The following is a 22161-nucleotide window of genomic DNA, read 5'->3' as shown; positions in this document are numbered from 1 at the left end:
ACCCCTCCTTCCCTCCTGCCTTGGCCCAGGTGATGGAGAGCGAGACGAAGGCCAGCGCCCTGCAGCTCTCGTGGGACCGCCTCAGCCTCTCGCTGACCAAGGCAGCAGAGGCCGAGAGCTCCCTGAGGGAGAAGGTGCAGGGGCTCACGGCCTCCCTGTCGGAGAGCCACAGCAACGCTGCCGCAGCCCAGGAGAAGGCGCTGGAGCTGCAGAAGGCCCTGGCCACCAGCGAGCATGACCGGAGGGTCCTGCAGGTGCGTGGGGGGGCCGAGCGTGGGGGGGCCGTGCCAGCATCCCTCCTCCAAGCAACTAAGGAGCAGAGCGCTGCGCACGGCCCTGCTGGAGTGACCCTGGGGCACTGTTTCAGGAGCGCCTGGAGGGGGCCCGCCAGACTGCCTCGGAAGCCAAGAAGCAGAGTGGGACCCTCTTGGAGCGCCTCCGGGCCCTGGAGGCAGAGCAGGCGGAGCTGGAGCTCCACAAGGCCGAGCTGGAGGGGCTGGTGAGGCAGCAGGAGGAGGTGAGCAGGCGGACCCTCCTCCGGCACAAGGGCCTGGGTCTGTGCCCGAAGGGGCGGGGGCCCTCAGTGGGGCACAGGCCCCCGGGCTAAGCGCAGGGACACTGAATTCCGCCAAACGAGGGACTGCGCGCAAATCTTGCACCGCAGTCTTCCTCACCGTTTGCCGGGATTTTTACTTCCCCTGCCATGGCCAGACTGATTCCACCCTGGAGATCTCCGCAGGCGTTGGTCGGCATGGGCCTAAGTCGGCACTGGCATAAGGGCCGGACCGCCAGCTGTTGAGTGGGCTGTGGATTCCGTGCCCAGGGCCAGAGCCCGATTGCCCTTCCAGAGGCCTTGGTCCTGTGGTGGCTGGGCCGGGGAGTCCAGCGGCATGCCAAGGGCTCCTCGAAGCCCTGTCATGTCTGTGTGCACGCATGTGCTTCTCCCCGTCGCTCCGCAGCTGCTGCGCCAGCGCCAGGACGGCGAGGCGGGTGCCCTGAGGAGCCTGCAGAAGGTGCAGGACGACCGGCACCTCCTCCAGGAGCGCCTCAGCAGCCTGCAGCGGGCCCTGGCCCAGCTGGAGACCGAGAAGCGGGGGGCCGAGCGCGCCTCCCTGCGCCTGGAGAAAGACAAGAGCGCCCTCAAGAAGACCCTCGACAAGGTGAGTGCCTGCCGCTGGGGAGTAGCTGCGTGAGCGGCTCTGGATCTGTCGGGCAGGGGGCTGGGGCTGACCATGTGTGAGGGAGCAGCCAAGGCACCCCAAAGGGAGACACAGGGCACTTCCACGGGAGACTCTCTCTGGAGGCCCTGTCCCAGGCAAGGTGGGTGACCGCCAGGGCCTTTTGGGTGGTGGCGCTACCCTCGTAGCCTTTTTGGCACCTGGGAAAGGCTGCTTTACTTGCCAAGCTTCTTGGTTTAAAATGCCATGCTTTTTAATTGTGTGTTTAGCTTTTTATTTTATGCTATGTTTAATGCTGCATTGCCCAGAAAGCTTCTGGCTATATAAATACAGTGGAAAATACAATGGTTGTGATTGCCAAGTGTTCTGCCTTCATCTTCCCGAGTTGGGGTTCTTTTACTGACTTCAAGATAAAGAAAATAAAGATAATCTAAAATAAGGCTAATAAAAAGGAGGTGGGGCAGATGCTGCCACTCTGCCCTGTGTGTAGAGGTGGCGGCCAGGGTGGAATGAGGCCGTAGTCATGTTCTCTGAAAGAATTAGTGAGCGTTGAGGAAGCAGAGTTTTAGGGACTAGGGAGGCAGCCTGGAGGCCCGCGGCCTTCCTGGGAGGTGCCGTCTCCATGTCGTGAGGGCGCGTCTCTCCTTGGCTGAGCAGGTGGAGCGTGAGAAGCTGAAGTCCCACGAGGACTCCATGCGGCTGTCGGCAGAAAAGGGGCGCCTCGACCGGTCCCTCACCAGTGTGGAGCAGGAGCTGACGGAAGCTCAACAGCAGGTCCAGCTCCTTGAGGTAACCTCCACCACCCCACCGTCACCCGGAAGCATTTCCTGGACCCCACTTCTCCCAGAGTGGCTGTAAACGTTCCTGCTGTGCCTGGGACAGTCTCCCCCCCCGGGGTGTGGGAAGGCAGGTAGGCGGCCTGCAGAGGCCTGCAAATGAGTGCCGCGGCTTTGAAAGGCCTCGGGGACCTTTTCCGGGGTTCTCACAGGGAAGCACCTCGGCCGTGAGGGCGCTTCCCTGAAGACGGGTGCCTGGCCGTCGGTGGGCCCCCCGCTGGCTCTGGGGCATGCTGGCCCTCGCCGGCTCAGGCTCGCTTGGGTAATGCAGGGACTAGCCACCCACCCGCCACCCCCTTTTTAAAAGAAGAAAGACAGGATTCTCAAGATGGTAAATGTCGTGCCTGCAGCCAGTCTGTAGTTGCTGTTTTGTTGCTGGGCTCCCAAAGTTTCCATCCTCGGTTCATTCACTCAGGAGCAAGGCTCCGTTGACGTCTACCTGCATCGCTGAGGGCTGCACTGTTTCCTGTGCTGCAGCAGCAGTCCAGACGCAGCCAGGCGCGCCAAAGGGCAGGGAAGCGCCTCCCCTGTGGAGGCCCATTCTGGGGGTGCTTTTTCAGTTGCATCGATTGTTTTAAGTGTCATGGGGCACCCTGGAAGTGTGTGCTGAGCCTGCAGGGGACAAATGCTAAAAACCAGAAGCGATGCCCAAACTGACCCTCTGCCGAGACCCGCCTAGATTAGCTTCACCCGCCCCATTCCCCCCCTGTCCTTGCTTTGGTCTTCCTTGCTCAGAGTGGCTCCCTGCCTTCTCTCTCCCTCTCTCTCAACTGTGCTGCCTTCCCCTGAAGGAGACGTTAAGCACCATCAGGAGGACCCTGACGCGCGCCGGGGGGGGGGGGGGTCACCTTCCACACTGGTCACCTTCCACAGCGACTTCCATGGACGCAGGTCTGCCTTCCCCACCCCCTGAAGCGTCCCGACCAGCACTCTCCCCCTGCAGCCACAACCCTGGCCAGGAGATGGGCAGCGCCCCCCCCCCCCCCCGGCCTGGGGCATGTCTTGTGTGCAAATCCCCTCTTCCCATTTTAAACTTCACCATGGTTAGCAGCAAGCTGAGCACTCACCGTGGGGAGCTGCAAGCAAGGTTTGCGCAAACTCGGGTTAGTGAAGGCGAGTGCCATCTTTTGGGGAGAAGGAGCCTGAGAGGGCAACGTGGAAGGTGGACGTATTAGGCTGGGGCGGCTGTGTGTTTCGGGTGGGAGGTGCGTGCCAGCTCCACGGACAAGCCGAAAGGTTGCGTCAGAGTGCAAATTGCGCTCCCAGAACAGCTGAATGACGTCGGCTGTGGACGTTCAGCCGGGTGATGGGCCTCGCTCGTTCCGCAGCATTCGTTCTGTTTCTACTCGTCCTCAGGAGGGGCACAGGGAACCCTCTGCCCATCCATGCAGTCTGACAGACTGGGAACTTGCTTTGGGCGGTGTTCGGTAAAAGCAGAAGTTATTGGGCTGTTGCATTCCTAGTTGCGAGCGAGTGAGCGGGTGGGGTGTGCCAAGCCAGCAGGGGCAAGGAGGGGCTGGAAGGGGAAGGTGTGGGGGCCGCCCCGCAGCTTGCTGTGCCCTCACATGCTTCTTGCCCCTGGCGCTGGCCCAGGCACAGGTGGCACAGCTTGAACAGGCCCAGGCGCAGAACCTGGCCGAGGCATCCACCCGGCCCCAGCAGGAGCTGCAGCTGGAGATCGAGCGGCTGCGAAGCTCCCAGCTCCAGGCGGAGCGCACCCTGGACGCCCGGGAACGGGCCCACCAGCAGCGGGTCAAAGGCCTGGAGAAGCAGGTGAGTCCCCACGTCCCTCCAGGCATCAGGCAGCTGGGCCAGTGTGTCTGCACCCACCAAGGCCACCCTCCCCCCCACACACAACCTTCCCCCTGCCTGATGTCATACAGGGGCTCCCTCTTTCTCCCAGGTCTCCATGCTGAAGGAGCAGCTCCAGCAAGAGGCTCGGAAGGGCCAGCCCCACTTCCCTGTCTCCTCCATCCTTTCGGGAAACTAGGCCCACAGCTGCAACCACGGAAGCCCCTGGGCAACCCCTCTGCCTCCCAAGGCACCAAGTGGAGGGGTGGCGAACGAGGGTCCCTTGTCACATGTTATGAGGCTAGCCATTATTTGGCCAGCTTAGTTCTAGGGTTTGCACCCGCAACCCAAGCCTGGGAGCTGTGGTGTAAAATATCCCGAATAGGTGGGGAGAAAGATTGGCAATTTGGGGGAAATCAACGCTAACACCGTCTCCATGGGATGCGAAATGATATCACACACACACAGGCAAGAGTCTGCAGTGGGGCCGCTGTCAGGAAAGGCAGTGCTTGGGGGAAGAGTTTACTTCCCGGTGATGCCGTTTCCCGCTGGGCCCATCGCTGGCGTCACGGGAGACTGGCGTTGGGCTCTGGCTTTGCACCTTGGAGGAGAGAAAGCGGTGTGGCCCCCCCACAGGGTGACCCGGATTATTTGGATCCAGCATTTTTATCCCTCCCCCCGAAATCTTCCACAACCTGCTGGGCCTGGCCATGCTGTGTGTGTGGGTCTAAGCAGAGAGGGCGGCTGGCCACCCCCTGCCTGCCCGTTTCCTTCCTTGTACTACACTCTTCTTGTTAAACGTGACCAAGTTTTTCTAACCAAAATGCAGACACTAATTGTGTGCATATTTTTACCTTTTGGGGTTCTTTCTGTAACAATCAAGCAAAGTAGAAAACTATTTTTATATTGATGGTATTGTGCTAATGGCTAAATTTGGACTTTGCCCCACGCGCGCCTCGCAATAAAAACCTCTTCTCCTAGATGTGCGGTTCGCTCGCCTCACTCCTGGTCTGCACCAGCCACGCAGTGGGAAACATGGAAGCCACGATTCTGTCAGCAACACTCTGCTATGGCACATGACATGACATCTTTGGTTTATTTATTTTTAATGTTTGGTAGAAAAGGAAAAAGGGGTTATTCATACAAAAGGTGGCCTCGCAGCTACTGAGCGGTAAAGCCAGCAGCACAGCCGTGGCTTTGCTGGTGGAGTAAAAAATGTGCCATGCCCGTGAGGAGGCTGCAGGTTTCTTAGCTGTTCTTGGTCCTGCCAGCCCCGCCCAGGCAGTGATCCACAAAGCCAAATGCCAGCTGGGCTTGAGAAACCAACCCGGGGGGGGGGGGCCTTTGGGGGCTGCCCTCAGCTTGGTGGGTCACATGGGCTGCAGCCCAGACACATTCTGTGGAAACGCACTTGTTTAAGAGGTGAAGGGTTTGCGCGGCTGCTTCCCCTGCAGCAACGTTTACAAGAAAAACAAAAAGGAGTCAAGTAGACAAATCACTACACACGCACACACGCACGCGTACTCCTGTGCCCAAGGTGGACACTGGTGGCCCGTTGTGCACAGCTGCCGGTGCGGCCGGGGGAGGGTGGCAGTGGGGGAGCCCGTGGAGCCAGGCGCTGGCGTTCCTCCGCTGGGCGTTGATGGAGCTGCCAGCACAGCGTCCGCTGCATGGAGCGGGCCCCTCGCGCTGCAGCGCCCGCCGTCCCCGCTCAGCAGCCACCACAACTTCTCAGGCAGGTGCTGGCCATGGCCTGGCAAAGGCCGCTGCTCGCCATGACACCACACTTGGAGAACTTGTCGCGACAGAGGTCAGCTGCAAGGGAGTCGGGAGGGGAGCGCAGTGCCGTGAGGCGCTTGGCCCGGGAGCCGCAGCCCACGGGGCTTCAGCCCAGTGCTCCGTTCCCCAGTGCGGCCGTTCCCTGCCTCGCCCCTTGGATGCGGAGGGGAACGGCCTTTCCCCTGGGGACGCACTCGTGGCCACTGGCGGACTCCTCCAGCACCACACGGGACTCCCTTTTCAGGCCGAGCCCCTCCCTGGCCCTTGGGACAGCGGATTTCCTAATGAATTAAATTAATGCATTACTCCAGCCTGGTGCTGTCCAGAGTGCACTCAGTTGCCTTGCCTCATGTGGGGACTAGCGACCGAAAGATGGGGCGGGGGGGTGGTTCTTACCTCTGAGGAGTTCTTCATGGGCACAGACTGTGCGGACACAGATTTCCTTATTGATCACATAAACCCGACGGAGACTGGGGAGAAAGGCCCAGGTCACTGCAATGTGTCAACCATGAGAGGACACTAGGCAGAATGGGAGCCTTTGCTACCTGCACCCCCTCGACCCCCTTGACTGACCTTTTCAGAGGCGCTAGCCACAAGTAGTGGAAGCAAAATTAAAACATGTTGCGCACATACCCCGTTTCTTTGGCAAAGGCTTCCAGAATGTTAAGTATTGGTTCGAACACTTGGGATTAAATGTTAAGACAGTCACACACACTTTTGGCAAGATCCAACATAAGTCCTACCTGGAGTAGACCCATGGAAATGAATGGGATGGACGTTAGTCGTGATTTATGTCCCATTCAGTTCAATGGGTCTACTCTAAGTAGGACCCATGTTGGGTTTTGCCCGGGTTTCTGCCTGGCTCCGTGCAGGCAGCGAGAGTGACGGTGGCGCAAACGTGGGCATCTGCTCTGCTGTCTTCAAGCCTCCTTACCCGTCCTGGGTCGGCGGCCAAGCCCATCGCCCTCTCCTGCCACACCACCTGAGCAGAAAGGGAGCAGGGCCATCCGCGGCTGCTTACCTGTAGAAACAGATCTCGTTCAGGCACTGCTTGCAAGGCTTGTGGACCGAGTAGAGCCTTGTGCAGGGATACTGCTCCTCCTGGCAATCTGAGAAAGGCAAACGAGCAGGATGAAGCAGCGGCAAACTGCCTCCGCGGCTGCTACTCTTTGCACGGCCGGCCGTGGGGCTGCATTGGGCAGCACGCCCTTGCAGCAAGTCCCAGCCCGCTGATTCCGTGGGTTCCAACCCTAACTTCGGTGTAGAGCTACACAGCTGGTGCCAGCAGAACAATTATGTGGAAGTAGATACTGTCATTCATAACCAAAGTGTTAACCCAGCAGGTGGCCCCAGGACCCGCTTTTCACCCTGTAATTTATCTTCTCAATCAGCCATCTGTCTAGCCCAGAGGTGGGCTAACCCCTTCCCCAAGTTGTTGGGGCTCAGTTCCCCTGATCCGAGACTACTGGTCAAGCTGCCCAGGGCTGATGAAAGTTGGGGGTCCCACATCGCCTAGAAGGCCAGACTCTCTCCCTGCCCTGGATCCAGCCTGTCCTCAAAACCCTCTCGCGAGGCAAACAGTTCACAAAAAAAACCCCAAGCACATAAGAAAGCACTAAAAACAAGGTACAAGACCAAGACCGCAGACAAAAGTCGCAAGGAGCCCCAGCAGTAAGGGGCATGCCTTGAACGCGTTCAGCAAAGCTACCAACCGCTTATGACCCAAAAAGGACGGTTTTGAGCGTGTGGCGTGTCTGTGGCGGTGGGCTTCCCTCCCCACCCCCCCAGTGACTTCCGCCTGCAGGGCTGAGAGGGCATCAGAAGGCGTTGTCCCATCCCAGGCGCTGGCACAATATTGGGCACAGGCGCCACCATCGACTTCGTCCATGAAGCAAATGACTTGCATGCATGAATAAGCCTACCAAGGAGCTCCAAACCATATAGAGCGTTGCAGCCCACGCTGTCTCTTACCCAGTGGCCCTGGTTCGGTGGGCTCCGTCTCGGTGGGAATATCTAAGAACAGGGTGGAAAAAAGAATTCCTGACACTCTGCATAGAGGAGAGGCCTCGGGAAGCGAGCCTTGTTTGTGGGAGGGTCAGAGGATTGCTTATTTATTTATTTATTTATTTATTTCTATACTGCCCAATAGCTGAAGCTCTCTCCTTCAAGTGGAGTCGATCTGCAAGTTGGGAACGCTTCTCCACGCTCCAATGTAGCATCCCTGGCATGATGCTACAGCCTGTCCTTTCCTCACCTGAGGGCCTGCCCCCCCCCCCCCCCCACGGGCAGCGAGGCGAGCGCAGCCGTGTTGGCTTCTCTGCTGTGGTGGCACTCTAGAGGTAGCGCTGGCTTGGAAGGCCACGCCTTCTCCCTAGCACTCCCACAATCCAGATCTCGGCAGTGGACAGGTATAACCGACAGAGGTCAGGTCACGGCTGCTCTTGCTTGCTGGATTAGATCAAGGCCGGTCCATTGCAGGGATCCAGGCCGAGGCCCAGAGGGTGGCCAGAACCTGCTGGAACCTGCTAGCACAATCGGCCCCCCCACCCCTGCAAATGCACGTTCCAAAAGGAGAGGCCGAAGTCCGCGGGGCTTACCTGGGGTTGGGGCAGGGATGACTTCCTGCTGGTTCTGTTGTTGGGACTGGTACTGGTATTGCTCGTCTGGGATCTGCAGGGAGACGTCTGCAACAGCAAAGGGAAAGCTCTGCTTCAGCCCGTCCCATTACCAACCCCAAGTCCACCCACGCAACGTCCCCAAAGCAGTGCACAAGGGGGGAGGACTCACCGTTGCCAGCATAATCATAATAATCTTGGCTTTCTGAAAAACAAGAGAAGGGCTCCGCTTCATACCCCTGAGGCTGGAGCTGCAAGGGCCGCGTTTGGGGCGGGGAACCCAAGCACTGCTGGACAATGCTCAGGCCCAGCCTTTGGGGAGCTTTAATGCCATTCCATTCTGGGAACGCCCCGCTGGCACCAAGTTTTATTCCCGTCACTGAAATGCACAGAAGACATGAAGAGGCCAAGCGCCTGAGGCTCACCTATTTCATAAGGGACATACGGCGTGTCGTGGTAGGCTGGGTCCTCGATGTCGTACTGTCCTTGAGCCAGGCGTGCTGCTGCTTGGAGAGAGGAGAGCTCAGGTGGGGGGTTGGCAGGGGAGAACCAAGGCTGGCCCGCGCCTGGTGCCTCAGTCAACAGCACACCTGTGCATGCCACAAGCCCCTCTCGCGCGACAGCTGCATGGGGCCCAGCACAGCCACCCCTGGCCCCTTGCAGAAGGGGAGGTCTTGGGGCGTACCTCCACCCACTCACACGTCTTGCTCCGTGGATGTTGTGGGGCAGAGCCATCCACTTTCAATCAGGGCGTAGGGGGCGAGGCCTTTGCAGGGATGACTCCCACCTGATGCAACCTGTTCCTACAGAGAGCTGCGGGCCCGTGGCTTCTGCCACCCAGTGAGCAAGTAAATAGATTGCTTTGGAGAGCCCACTGGTGGGGTTTATTCTTTTAGGCCTTTAAAAGAAGGGACGACATTTCAAGCTGTTTGCCCCACCCCCTCTGTGTACAAATAGTGTACAAAAATGACTGCAAAATATGGAGTAATCCATCAGAAATGATAGACGTGCCCTCTGCCATGGGTATGTGACCCCTATGGGGTGAAGCAGCTCTTAACACCCCCAGGAATGAGTGTGTTCCAAGGACTACATGAGGCATGTGATAAGACAGCCCCTGGGTCTCCCGTGTGCCTTAGGAAAGGGGGCACCACCCAGCGCACAGCGGCTCTCCTGGGCCCCTCAATTACTGCCCGGAAAGCCCGCCTGCCCCACCCTGCCCCGCCCTCCAAGCTGGCTGTCTGCGCAGGACTTCGCTAGGCAATAGCGAAGGGAAAGGCATCAGCCACAGCTGAGGAGGCCTGTCCAGCTCCCAATGCCCCACGTGCACAGACTCGTGCAGCTCACCCAGCTTGCCCACCAGGCGCCGCTCCCTTTCCTCCCCGCTTGCCACAGCACAGGCACTTCCACCGTTTCCATATCGCTGCCCCCCCCGGGCCCCCTCTTTTCCTCCCTTGCTGTGCCTTTGCTCACTTTAGCAGAGCCTTTGCCAGGACGGCTGATGTGCGGTGCTCAGAGCACTGAGCGGCCCCTCCCTTCGGCGCACAGCCCTGGGTGGCGGGGGCTGTGCTCCACAGGGGCGACTCATGGGGCAAAGGCACTCCCGCAGGCCAGAGCGCTCAGTCGCTCATCTCCCTCGGATTAGCCACAGGAACAGGGGGGCCGTTTCCTGGGCTCCCAGACTGTAGAAGGGTCCTGCTGGGCTCCCTCTGCCCAGGGGATGCACACAGGGCTGGAGCCGTGCAGGAGCATTCTCCCTTGGCACACCTGCCCCTCTCCGGTTAAGGGGACCCACCGAGGGCTGCTTGCCCCCCTCCAAAGAACTGCCAGCAGTGTCTGTGTAGACGGCCTTACCCTGGTAACAGCTCTGGGGAAGAGGATCGGCTGAGGAAACAGGACGTGAGCCAGGGCTCCCTGCTTTCAAACTCAGCGCTCCTCTTTACACTTACAGAAGAACATCAGCAGAGCTCTGCTGGATCAGACCCAGGGTCCCTCTAGTCCAGTATTCCGTTCGCACAGTGGCCAACCAGTTGTCGACCAGGAACCCACAAGCAGGCACGAGCGCAACAGTGCCTGTCCGCCCATGTTCCCCAGGAACTGGTGCACAGAGGCTCACTGCCTCTGGTGCTGGAGGTAGCACAGAGCCATCAAGACTAGAAGCCATTGACAGCCTCCTCCTCCTCCAGGAATTTGTCCTTTTAAAGCCACCCAAATTGGTGTCCATCACTCCATCCTGTGGCAGCGAATTCCATAGTCTAACTCTGCGCTGTGTGAAGAAGTCCTTCCTTCCTTTGATCTGTCCTGAATCTCCCACCAATCAGCTTCATGGGATAACCCCAGGTTCTAGTATTTTGAGAGAAAAATGTCTCCCTGTCCACATTCTTCATACCACACATAATTTTGTACACCTCTATTGTGTCTCCCCTTACCCTCCTTTTGTACACTTGTACTGTCCAGGGCATAGTCTGACAGCACAAGCTGAATATGAGCCAATTGTTGTCGATCACAAGCTGAATAAGAGCCAACCATGTGATGTGGCTGCAAAAAAGGCAAATGCTATCTTGGGCTGCATTAATAGAAGCATAGCTTCCAAATCCCGGGAAGTACTAGTTCCCCTCTACTCAGCACTGGTTAGGCCTCATCTGGAGTACTGTGTCCAGTTCTGGGCACCACACTTTAAGAAGGATGCAGACAAACTGGAAAGGATTCAGAGGAGGGCAACAAAGATGATCAGCGGACTGGAAACAAAGCCCTATGAAGAGAGACTGAAAGAACTGGGCATGTTTAGCCTTGAGAAGACTGAGGAGAGATATGATAGCGCTCTTCAAGTACTTGAAAGGTTGTCACAGACAGGAAGGCCAGCATCTCTTCTCGATCATCCCAGAGTGCAGGACACGGAAGAATGGGCTCAAGTGACAGGAAGCCAGATTCCGGCTGAACATCAGGAAGAACTTCCTGACTGTTAGAGCAATAGGACAATAGAACCAATTACCTAGGGAGGCGGTGGGCTCTCCCACACTGGAGGCATTCAAGACAAGGCTGGACAGCCATCTGTCGGGATGCTCTGACTTGGATTCCTGCATTGAGCAGGGGGTTGGATTTGATGGCCTTGTAGGCCCCTTCCAACCCCACTATTCTATGATTCCATGGCACAGGAGGCTGCTGCCTTGCTGAAGCTAAGCAGGCCTGGGTCTGGTCAGTGCATGGAGGGGAGACCACCTGGGAACCACATGTAGCCACCTTGAGTTCCACAATGGAAGAAAGGTGGGATATAAATGTAATAAATAGATAAATAAATAAATACTGCCCTGGCAGCTTGCAGTCTGTGCACGCCGAGAGTTCCTCTCTTCTTGATCATTATTTCACTTGTCAGGGCAGAACCCTGGCATGTAGACAGGCTGTGGGGCTGAGCCCTGGACTCAGACTAAGCCACAGGGCAAAGCTGCTAGAATTAAGCTCTCAGAGTTCCTGTGCAGACAGCCCTAAACATCATTGCTTCGACATCCATACTGAAGCAAAGTGGCAGCCAGCCTGGGTGTGGGAGGTTTCCCACTCACCTGCCAGACAGAGGAGGAAGAGACACAGAGCCCTCATGATCGGTCCAGGGCCCTGCTGCTACTGCTAGGCACTCAGGGGGTTGCTGGGGGACGTGCAGGTGGGCTGGAAACGAAACACAGAGAGGGAGGAAAGAAAGCCGTCAGCCAAGCACCAGGCAAGAACCACTGCTTGTGTTAAAAACATGATTGCTCTTCTGGATCCTGTCTATTAATATGGAATATTTTCCCCTAGTTACATTTGACGTGGGGTTTTTTATTTTTATATCTCAGACCATTGTCTTTTGTACTTATTTTATTGTTGCTAGGAGCAATAGGCACTTTTGCAGGGGAGGGCAGGTTATACATCCAAGAAATAAGAAATAAGTAATAAAGAAACACACTCCATGTGACTTCTCCCATCATGGGACTCCAGGGGGCATGCAGGGAGGGCATAAGGGTATCCCGCTCACAGGACCTGCTTAGCTCCAGCAGAATCGGGCCCCTTCAGGCAATGCCCTGGGAGCAATTTCAAGTTTCAAAAAATGTGATATTGAGAGGCACACACCCCAACATTTTTAACACGGTGTGAACAAATCAAAACAGACCAACTATTCCACACAGAAACCTGCTTCCAGAAGAATTCCCCAACTGATGATGCTGTTCAGGGTTCTATTTTACATGAAAGAAAGGAGCAGAAAACCCTCCAGAGAGACTGTGCTAGAAATGGGCTCTTAGGGGAGAGCAACTCCTTCCCCCCCGCCCCTGCTTGGCCTGGAAAGCACGGGGCTGCCTCCCCCACCCCACCAGCTCTCCACCCCTTTTTGCAGACTTCACAACGCTCCTGTTGATACTGTCCCCGCCTACGGAACTAACAAAGCCTTTGGAACAGCCTGGGATCCCCTCTGGCGCTTTCTAAGGGACCCCGCAGGGATTCAGGCAGGAAGGAGCCAAACGTGTGGCTTGCGGTACCAGGAGTGGGAGGGGAACCAGCCAAACGATGTTTGGCTGTGAGCCGAACGAGAAGCACAAGACCGGTGCGCGCCGTTCCGAGAAGGGCCAGTCCTCCAGATGCTGCTTCGCACTGGCCGCAGGCTAGTCATGGATGCCCTCTCCCTGCCGTGCGAGCGAGTGTGGGAGTGCTTTTTTGTTGGGGGCTGTGTGTCTTCCGAACGCAGGTCAGGCTCACCGAGCACCGGCTAAGGGCCTTGCTGCCAACCTCAGGATGCAACCCCTGGAGGTCAGAAAGCTCCCTCCAAGCTCTCATCTTGGGCCATCAGTCAGCTGCACAGAACTGGAGGCCTCAGCCACATGGATAGTGACAGGAACTCAGCGCTACGGTCGTGCATGCAGGCTCCGAAGGGGGCTGAAATCTGCTCTTCGGGCAGCGCTGATGCCTACACAGCAGTGCCGTTGTGCATGCAGGTTTGTCCCTGCTTCCCTGTGTCTTTAGTGTCATCATCTGTTAGGCAGTGCAGCGGCCAATGGCCCACATGGGGACAATGGGTGGAGAGGCTACTCCTGGTGGCCCTTTCCTGTCTGTCAAGGGGCCACGGGCATCTGAGGCCATGGCCACCAATTAGAGCAAATCACGTTTGAACAGCCTTCTCCACGAGGCCCAACCTGGCCACCTTCGGGTGCACCCCGTGGAGACGTCTTCACTTCCTCATGGCTTTGATTGCCCCGTGCATGAGTAGGTACCGTCATCCAACACTGCTGAATCGGAGGATAGGGAGGGTGGGAGGGAGGGAAAAAGCTCCCTCCCTCCCCATCTGGGCCTTGCTGCCCACTTATGCTGAAGCCTCCAAGCTGACTGATCAGCTCCTCCCCGCAGAGATTAAAACGGATGCCCGGGTGCTTGCAGCAAAGAGGTCTGGAGTGGATCCCACCGCGTACTTGAGGAAAGTTTCCTGGAACACTTTTCCCCACCTCTGCAGAAATCATTTACCACTTGCACTGAATGCCCTGGTAAGCCAGCAGGATCCATTCCACCATGGACTTCTGAATCGAGGGACAACAGCATGGCACACCTGCGCCCTAGACGTGGATGTGTATTTGGCCAAGGGGGAAGAGGTGCTGAAGCTCAGGGTGCCCTGGAACCCCTGGGCCTTGTGGAGAGGGGAGGAGGGCAGCCTATGTTTGTGCAGAGGCAGCCCCCTTGATGGCTGCTTTACATGTCAGTGCTGAGACTCCCTCTTGAAGGGTCTCACCTCACCTTTGGCCTGCCCCAGAAGAGACCCACAAAAGCCAGATCTGGCTTCTGGAACGTGGATGGGCTTTAGGGAGCTCCTGGCCACTCAGGAGCTCAGGCTATGTTTTAAAGATTTAAGATACAGAGTGAACAGAGCAGCCTCAACAGGACCCCTGGCCATGTGCAGAGTGTTTTCCCATCTGCCACTAAGCCACCTCAGCCAGCTTCCAAACTGCTAGGCTTGGGCACCAGGTGTCAGACTGCCAGCAGGACTGCACCACCTATTTTCTGCAGAAATCAACCTATTGTGTGTGTGAGAAAAACTTCCTGACTGTTGGAGCGATACGACAACGGAACCAATTCCCCAGGGAGGCAGTGGGCTCTCCCACACTGGAGGCCTTCAAGACGAGGCTGGGCAGCCATCTGTCGGGGACGCTCTGACTTGGATTCCTGCACTGAGCAGGCGGTTGGACTCGATGGCCTTGTAGGCCCCTCGCAGCCCTACTATGCTATGATTCTATGAATTAAACATACAGCAATCTAGAGTCTGATGAAGTGGATTTTAAGCCCATAAAGGCTTATGCCTGAAGAAATGTGTTAGTCTTTAAGGTGCCACAAGATTCTTGGTTGTTTTTCAAAACATCAGAGTTCAGTTTGGTTTGGATGTCCAGATAAGTTGGCTCTGCTTCCACTATGATGAGAGAAAGGGCCTCTGTCCACAGGCAGAGATGTGATCGGGGTGCATCAGAAGTGCTGAAAATAGGTGCTAGGGTTGATCCCTCCCTTCCTCTCACTGTGATGAACTTCATGAAATGCCAAGCCAGCGAGGGAGGAAAGGCCCTGGGTGCCCAAAACGCAGGAGGTTAACGCTTTAGAGAAACCAGATGTTTTTGCAAGACACATCTGGGAACAATCAGCGTGCTCCCGCAAAGACAAGAATGCCCCAGCAGCCTCCCGAAACCCCACCCCCCGAATAAGCCCCCTCCTCCAGCTTCGCCCAGCGGCCAAGAGAGAGCAGAGAACAAAAGGGAGGCCCCCCCACCCCCGGCCAGAAGTCAAAAGGATGCGGGGCCTCGGTCCAAAGGTAAAACTCACCGGCATTGACCGGCCGTCTCCCCCTCCCAGGGCCCCCCCCCCCGAAAAGACGCACAGCCCCCGCACCAGCCCGAACGCCAGACGCCAGGGAGGGGACGCGGCCCGCCGCCTCTCGCTCGCCGCGCCGCGCGGTTTGCAAGCAGAAGCGCGCGCGGGCACGAGCCCGGGACCGCGCCGCCTCCTCTGCCCGGCGGAGCACCGCGCTGCCCGGGGCGGGCGGCAGGGCGCAGCCGGGGCGTGGGCATCCCGAAAAGTTAGCGAAGGGGCCCCCCCGCCGCCACGGCTCCGGCCCAAGGGCGGAAAGGAGCGGGGCTTTCCGGAAAGCGCCACGCGCCACCACCGCGCTCTTCCCCGCCAGCGGCGGGAGCGCGGGGGCCGACGGGGCTCCGGGCGCCGTCGCCTGCCGGCGGAGATCCGGCGCAGCGCCCGAGGCCCCCGCCCCGAGCGGCGCAGGCGCCCCCCTCACCCGCTCCGAGGGGCCGCCGCCGCTGCTCTCGCCTGCTGCTCCTGCCCCGGCGCCCGGATCTCTCCGCCTGCTTTCAAAAGAGGCGAGGAGGAGACCGGCCTCCAGCGCGGCCTCTCCTCTGGGTCCTAGCGCCCCCGCGCGCCCCGCGCCCCAGGGCGCTGCACGCGGGCCTTTCTGGACGGAAACTGCAGAGTCCATTTTTACACCCGAGGAAAGGCTGGCTTGGCGGCGGGGGGGGCGATGCGGCACGGACTGCCTGCCCTCGCGGGTGCTTCCCCTGGACGGCTCTGCCCGCGTCACTCGTCTGGATGGGCCTCTCCGTCACAGGAGGCGCACCCGAGGCAGCGACGCCTGCAGAGACTCGCCGGGGAGCCTCCTCTGCGCCTCTTCCATCAGCAGGACAGCGGAGGGACCCACATGCACCCCTGTGGAGCACCGCAGATGCAGCCAGAATCCCACTGAGTGCAGCTCTCCCACAGCCACGAAGCATGCAGAGAGGCGGCAGGCAACCTCTTCTCTGTGGAGGTGGACGTTAGTCAAGCCACGCTGCCTCTCCAGGTGTAGCAGCCATATCGGGGGTCAGACTAAGTAGCCTCATGCAGTCTCATGCTTCATGTTCTTGCTGAGCTCTTTCTCCTTTGAATATATTGTTGTAAGCTGACGAGACACAGGAATTCCTTATCTTGTCAAAAGTCATACAATTGTATATCTTGTTCTCTGCTGTTCTCTTCTGTTCTCTCCTTATCATGGCTACCCTATAACCCAGTTCTTGTATTATAAACAATAGTGCTAAGAGAAGAAATGTTGAGGATTGCAACCCCATGCGGGAGGGAGAGGAGGAGCCGTTTCATATATGTCACAATGTCTATAAAACCAATGTGCTAATGTAAATCGGGGCTTCTGGCTCTTTGGAAATGATTCCAGCCTTAAGCCCGCGCGTTAAATAATCTTTTTCCTTCACTCCGTGGTCTCTCTGACTCTGGGTTCTGCAACACAGGTATGCACCTGGGAGCAACCTGAGGGGTTTGGGGGCCTTTGTTGTGGGTGTTGTCACAATGCGCCCGGAAAATGCAGAGCCCCCCCCCCCCCCCGAGAGTGCAAAAGGTGACAAGGTTCTTGGGAGGCCACCTTCTGAACTTGGCTCCGTAGCAGCCAGGGATGTGCACTTGGCATGTGCTCAGAGGCACTTCTAGTTGCCACATGTCAGAGCTTCACGCTGAGAATTAAACCGGTTCTGGGGCTGATCAATAGCGCCTGGCTGTGGGGAGCAGCTCTGTCTCTGGGGAAGGAGCCATGGACAATGTGGGGTCCTGGGCTCATAGCAAGGGAAGGCTGGGATCGATGTAAAGCCAGCAAGCCGGTCCCCCCACTTAAAATGCCCAGGATGGATGATGTCCCTAAGCACACAACGTGCAATTGCCACAGGAAGCAGCCAGGAGCAGGAGCGCAGGCCTGGTGTCGAGGGCAAGCGGCCACGAGGGCTGCATTGACACCCCTGCGCAGGGGCAGTCCGCATCTGCCAGATGAGGACAGCGAAGGGGGCTCCATCACCCTCATCTGCTTCCCAGGTTGCTCCCTCTCAGGAACAGACATGCTGGATGGGGGGGCCTTTTCGGTCTGCTGCAGCAGGATTCTTTTCTCCCTCTTCCAGACTAAAGCAGACCACAATGCCCGCTTAGCCCAGGAACAGCGAGCTGCCCTGTGGACTACTGCACTGCCCAGAAGGCCACCGGCACACTGGGGCTGGCACAAGTGCCGCAATACAGCTGGCCTGTCCGTTAAGGACACCATTCAACATGCTGGTTCTTACCTTTAAAGCTTCAAGCAAATGGGGTGCAACTACAGGACCACCTTTTCCTGCACGAAGCTGCCCCCCCGCCCCCAAACCACACCAAGATCATCCGTGGAGGTTCTTCAGCCTTCTGCAGCAAGGAGCAGCCTTTTCTGCAGCAGCAGAGTTCCGGAAAGGTCTCCCCAGGAAGGCTCGCCTGGCACAGACTCAGCGGCCTTTTCGGCACCAGCTGAATGACTCTGGAACGCCCAGGGCTTCCTGTGTCGTCTTTCTGGGCTTTGACGCGGGGGCTGCATTCGGTCTTTTTTCTAGCTTTGTACTGGACTTGTTTTATTTGTGCAATTGCTGCTTTTAAATATGGGGGGTGTTTTTATGCTTTCTGTTTTTAAAAGGGTGGCTTTAATTGCAAGCTGCTCTGAAAATTCTGTGAACTAGTAAAATCTGCTAAAAGTAAGAATAAAATTGTCAGGAAAATATCATCTGTTTATTACGAGACACATTCATAGAGCACACTGCAATGGCCTGGACCATGCGCTCTCTCTCGCCACAGTCATAGAGCCTTTTGGGGGCTGTGGGAAGTGGTCCTATTGCAAGAAAACTCCCCCGCCCCTGCGTCGGCCCACCCTTTCGAGGCCGATGAGGACTCCTGAAGAGCGAGGAAGGGTAGCAAGCAGGAGTGGGGGTGGACAGGCAGTAGTGACATTCAAGTACACGTTCAAGTCTAAAACTGGCCTTTCTGGGGATTCTGCTGAGCCCATTCTTTGAGGGGCCCATTCAAGATCCAACGAAACAAAAGCAACGCCGTGTGAAAAGAGCAGCTGTCTCAGAGGCAACCTGCACGGCTTCCTCCACTGGCGGGAGACTGGGTGGCGCGGGGTGTCTTGGGAGACAGGTGAACTGCCTGTGCCCACACTCCCCCCTCTCCAGCTCTCAGAAGGGCCGCAGGGGGCTCAGTCCCGCTTTTAGCCTGGTAACACGATCACAGGCCACGGGGCCATTTGGAGGGCAAAAGACTTGCCTCGCCCTCTTTTTGTCACACCTGGGCAAGGAGCTGGTGGTCTCCCCGCAACACCGCTGAACGAAATCACAGCCTGGGCTGCCAGCAGAGGAAGCGGTCCAACAGGGACCCAAACCAGCCAGATGGTCCCGCAGAAAGCCCCGCTTGGTGCTGGGAGCAGTTCGGCTGCCCTAGGCATGATTCCTAGACACTGGAAAACCCTCCAGGGGGACTCGGGACCCTGAAGGGGTTTTGCTGAGCAGCCATGCTGGGCCCCCCCAGAGAGCAACTCCTGGGCACCTGGAGGGCTCCCGCTCCCCGTTTCTGGGAGGGCCGGACATGTGGCGCCAGGAGGAGTGGAACAGGCGGGGAACGCGTGGTCCTTTTCAGGGCCTGTTGCCAAGTGGGCTGAGAAGAGGGACGGAGAGCGCTGCTGCCAGTGGAAGTGCATCGGGGGCCACACGTCAAGGGCAGGCACAGCGGTCTCGGGTCCAGGCAGAGCAGCCGCCGGGTGGGAGGGCAGGGGTCCAGCCTCATCTGGCGGCAATGGAGGTTTTACCAGTGGCGAAGAGAGGCTCGTGGAGCAGAGGCCACGGGGGCTGCTGTTCCCGCAGCTCTCTCTCCAGCCGCTTGTAGCGCTTCTTGGATGACGTCTTCTGGCGCAGCTTCCGCAAGCAGTTGAGCAGGCCATGCTCCAGGCCGGTCTGAGAAGGAGAAAGAGCGAGAGGGCCTCTGGAGCTGGCCTCCCCCACGTCCCACCTCCGGTCACGGCTGCAGCCCCACCCAGGGCAGGAGCAGCGGCCTGCTTCTGGGGTCCCCGCCATCGCATTCCAGGAGGAGAGCATCCCGGGCATGGAGCCTCCGCTCAACGACCGCAGCTGAGTGTGGGGAATGACCTTGCTGCCTCCACAACAGACTTGCCAACTCCTTGTTGAAAACCAACCTTTGCCAGTGGCAACATCCAGGTGTGGCAACTACTTCCACAAAGGAACAGCTCCTTTTATCCACACTAAACCTGCTGGGAACCCCAGGGCCTGCTCCAGTTAGACTTCTCCTATCGCCCCATCCCCCGGAAGAAGAAAGAGGGCGAGCCCTACTGAAACGCTGCTTAATTTCCTCCCCTTCCCTCCCCCTCCCCTTTTCCTTGTGTGTCTCTTTAGATTGTAAGCCTGCAGGGGCAGGGACTGTTTTGTTTATTGATTGATTTATTGTAAGCTGCTCCAGGAACCTTTTTTGGCTGCGGAGCAGGATAAAAGTACTTTAAATAAATACATAATAAATAAATACTGCCAACCTATTTCACTGGATGACCCCAATCTGGCATTTATGGAGGAAGAGGATTATTTTCTCCCTGATCCATCAGCACCCTTCATTTGCTAAGAGCAGTGCCTCCCCCGCATACCTCCAGCACGAACGCCAGGAAGAAGTGGATCGTGGCTATTCCAAGGAGGCTGGCCTTGAAGTCCAGGTCATCAATGCCCTTCAGTTTCAACAAGCTCTTCATAAAGTTCAGCGGGTAAAGGGTTAACCAGGTCATAAGGCCAAAAAGGATGATTAAGGCAATCAAGAAGACGACTGGGGAGAGGGGGGAGAGAGCGAGAGAAAAAACTTACAACAGTTTAGAGACACAAAACATACCTAAAGAAAACAGGCTAAAAATGGCTGTCACAACTGCCCCAAATCAGCAACACCACTGCAATGTCACAGACCCGTCACAAACATTCTAGCTGCTCAGGCTGAAAGTGCCAGCTGCAGAATGTGCACAAACAATGCATCTTCTGTAAGACACAGAATCACAGGGTTGGAAGGGACCTACAAGACCATCGAGTCCAACCCCCTGCTCCGTGCAGGAAGCCTGATCCCCAGGCAGTCTCCCATCCAAGTGCTAACCAGGGCTGACCCTGCTTGGCTGCTGAGATCAGACGAGATCACGTGCATCCAGCCCACAAGGACCAAGTGCTGTTGGTAAGAAGAGGGAGGGGGCCCATAGTGAAGGGTGGTGGGGAGGCTCGAGGCTCACTTTTCACTGGCTGAACAGTGGGGAATGTTTCCATGGCCTCGTAGCAGCCATTAGCTGCCTGCTGCAGCAAGGCTGTGAGGGGTGGGAGAGCAGAGCAAGGGGACAGGCCCGGCTCACCATTAGTGTAGAGGGGCTTTCGGAAGGGGTAGCCCTTAGACATGGCCACAGCCAAGCTGAGATACTGGAACCCCGAGATGCAGAACACGACGGTGTTTTCATAATTCGGGATGTTCTGAGGGGCTGTCACGGTGCTGTTCAGCGGGAGGTACCTGAGAGGGAGGCAGGAGGAGCTTGAGTCGATGCCCAATGGCCTGCACATGCCTGGTGGCCAGACCAAGAGGGGTCTCTTGGACCAGCAGGAAGGGAGGATGGGCTAGTGGAGTGACTGGCCTCAAACGGAAACTAGAAGACACCAACCGCTGCGTCCCCCCCGCTTTGGCACCAGGCCTGCCACTCACCACTGCTGAGAGACAGTGATGAAGTAGCCGACGACCTGGATGGCGATGAGCACAGCCGTCTGGAGCAGGAGGCTGCCCAGGACGACGATGCTGAGAAGGGCCCCTTGTGGGCGTGCCAGGCCCAGATCCGTTGCCGGCGCCGTCTTGCCCATCAGGGCAGCCACGGTGGTCGTGATGACCAGGTCAAAGAAGAAGAACTGCGAGTCGCTCAGGTTGGTGTTGATCTGGGGGGGGGGAGCAGAGAAGGGGGGAGCAGAGAAGAGAGGATGGGACTTGGGAGCTCCCAGGCGAGGCTTGGATCACCCATCCCGCTGCCTCAGCGGCATCTTCCACTTGCAACCCTCCCATGTCTTCCCACCGCTTCGTCCTCCTTGTTTCTTTCCATTAAGGGAAAAAAGATGGAATTGCAGCAGGTAGCTCGAAGCCCCCCCACCCCTGGTGCCCAGAAGCCCCCTTGGCTTTCTTAAACGAGGCCCTGAGGTGTCCTTCTGGAGGAGCCCTCGGAGGAGCCCGGGAGGCGGGGGAATGACAGGAGAGGGCAGCAGCCTCCAGGACATCCCAGTGGCACGGAGGGAGGGGGGCAACCACACCTCTTCTGCACACACCTGGAACCAGTGGAAGAACCAGGGTGGCAGCTGGTTCAGGGGATGTTTCGTCCTCTTGTGCAACACTGTGCCACAGGACGTCGCCATGGCCAAGAGGACAGGGGCCTTGGAGGACCAGAGGCCAGCATGGGCTCTCGGCCACTAGGAGGGAGCTGGCAGGCAGAGCAACGACAATCTGGAGGAGGCCTGTGTGGCCACCAACTTCCCAAGATGCAATAGAGCAACTTTGGTAGAATGCCATGGCTGCCCTGAAAGGCGCTAGTCCTCACTGGCTGCAGTGATGAGCATGAAACCTGAGAGCCAGTGGGCTGAAGAAAGCAGGGGAAAGGAGGACACCCCGCCCCCTGCCCACCAGAGCCAGAAGTGGGTGTTCTTGCATGCAGCTCTTACTGTGTAAAGCAGGAGCACAGAGACGAACTGCACTAGACTGTAGAGCGCCATGTATTTGAAGACCCCGAAGGAGGTGACCAGAGAACATCTCCCTTCCCTAAAGGGCAAAGACCACCAGGAAGAAAACAACAATGCATCTGCTGTTTAAGGGAAGCAGGGGGTGCATGCAGTGAATTAACACCCCACACACACACACTGCACTGGGAGCCTTCACAACAGGGAGCTCCAAAAACAACCAGAATTAAAAACTGGGGGAAAAATGCCCACTTTTTGCAGACTACTAGGCTAGTATAAGCACCATCACCTCACACGGTAGCTGGCATTCCAACTTACAAAGGAACCAATCACCATCATTTTCTGCAGGCATTTCTTGGGTTATGGGTAGAGGGTGCTTTTTACTCGGTCCTTGAGCTTCTGC

General features: G+C 57.5%; 4 protein-coding genes across 24 annotated transcripts in view; 2 read left to right on the top strand and 2 right to left on the bottom strand.

Moving 5' to 3' along the window:
• The window catches only part of CROCC (ciliary rootlet coiled-coil, rootletin), a 44563-nt gene extending 38211 nt beyond the window's left edge, over positions 1–6352 (top strand). For 9 of the 14 annotated variants that reach the window (XM_084821634.1, XM_084821633.1, XM_084821628.1 and 6 more), the window contains 6 exons: positions 30–254; positions 368–517; positions 960–1160; positions 1836–1967; positions 3608–3787; positions 4787–6352. In XM_084821634.1, coding sequence (XP_084677760.1) covers positions 30–254; positions 368–517; positions 960–1160; positions 1836–1967; positions 3608–3787; positions 4787–4885 — 987 coding nt within the window. In that variant the 3' untranslated portion in view covers positions 4886–6352. Of the gene's footprint in view, positions 1–29; positions 255–367; positions 518–959; positions 1161–1835; positions 1968–3607; positions 3788–3917 lie in introns of all 14 variants that reach the window. The other 5 variants (XM_084821640.1, XM_084821632.1, XM_084821629.1 and 2 more) reach the window with 3 other exon arrangements.
• On the bottom strand, positions 4485–15550 carry MFAP2 (microfibril associated protein 2). Of its 5 annotated transcripts, none has more exons than XM_084821651.1 (9): positions 15482–15550; positions 11754–11856; positions 8625–8705; positions 8372–8404; positions 8182–8268; positions 7556–7597; positions 6606–6693; positions 5981–6054; positions 4485–5620 (listed from the first exon to the last, which is right to left on the bottom strand). In XM_084821651.1, the coding sequence occupies exons 2-9, from the start codon at positions 11788–11790 to the stop codon at positions 5517–5519; spliced, it is 546 nt and encodes a 181-aa protein (XP_084677777.1). In that variant the 5' UTR covers positions 11791–11856; positions 15482–15550; the 3' UTR covers positions 4485–5516. The 5 variants fall into 5 exon arrangements, with proteins under 5 accessions (XP_084677777.1, XP_084677778.1, XP_084677775.1 ...); XM_084821652.1 differs by having other exon boundaries at positions 8625–8702; XM_084821649.1 differs by lacking the exons at positions 11754–11856; positions 15482–15550 and having other exon boundaries at positions 8625–9099.
• Positions 13419–17743, top strand: LOC146335125 (uncharacterized). Its single transcript, XM_084822284.1, has 3 exons — positions 13419–13866; positions 15046–16039; positions 17133–17743. Exons 1-3 carry the CDS (start codon positions 13419–13421, stop codon positions 17158–17160), a joined length of 1470 nt encoding a protein of 489 aa, XP_084678410.1. The 3' UTR covers positions 17161–17743.
• The window catches only part of ATP13A2 (ATPase cation transporting 13A2), a 28799-nt gene continuing 22289 nt past the window's right edge, over positions 15652–22161 (bottom strand). For 3 of the 4 annotated variants that reach the window (XM_084821644.1, XM_084821642.1, XM_084821643.1), the window contains 5 exons: positions 21744–21840; positions 20749–20972; positions 20408–20559; positions 19673–19845; positions 17738–18974 (listed from right to left, as the gene is read on the bottom strand). In XM_084821644.1, the coding sequence (XP_084677770.1) occupies positions 18804–18974; positions 19673–19845; positions 20408–20559; positions 20749–20972; positions 21744–21840 (817 nt within the window). In that variant the 3' untranslated portion in view covers positions 17738–18803. Of the gene's footprint in view, positions 18975–19672; positions 19846–20407; positions 20560–20748; positions 20973–21743; positions 21841–22161 lie in introns of all 4 variants that reach the window. The other variant, XM_084821641.1, reaches the window with a different exon arrangement.

Source organism: Heloderma suspectum, chromosome 15 (assembly GCF_057233095.1).
Source record: "Heloderma suspectum isolate Gila_16-S chromosome 15, 16-S_ref, whole genome shotgun sequence".
Taxonomy (NCBI): Eukaryota; Metazoa; Chordata; class Lepidosauria; order Squamata; family Helodermatidae; genus Heloderma; species Heloderma suspectum.
This window is presented reverse-complemented; position numbering and strand designations above follow the sequence as displayed.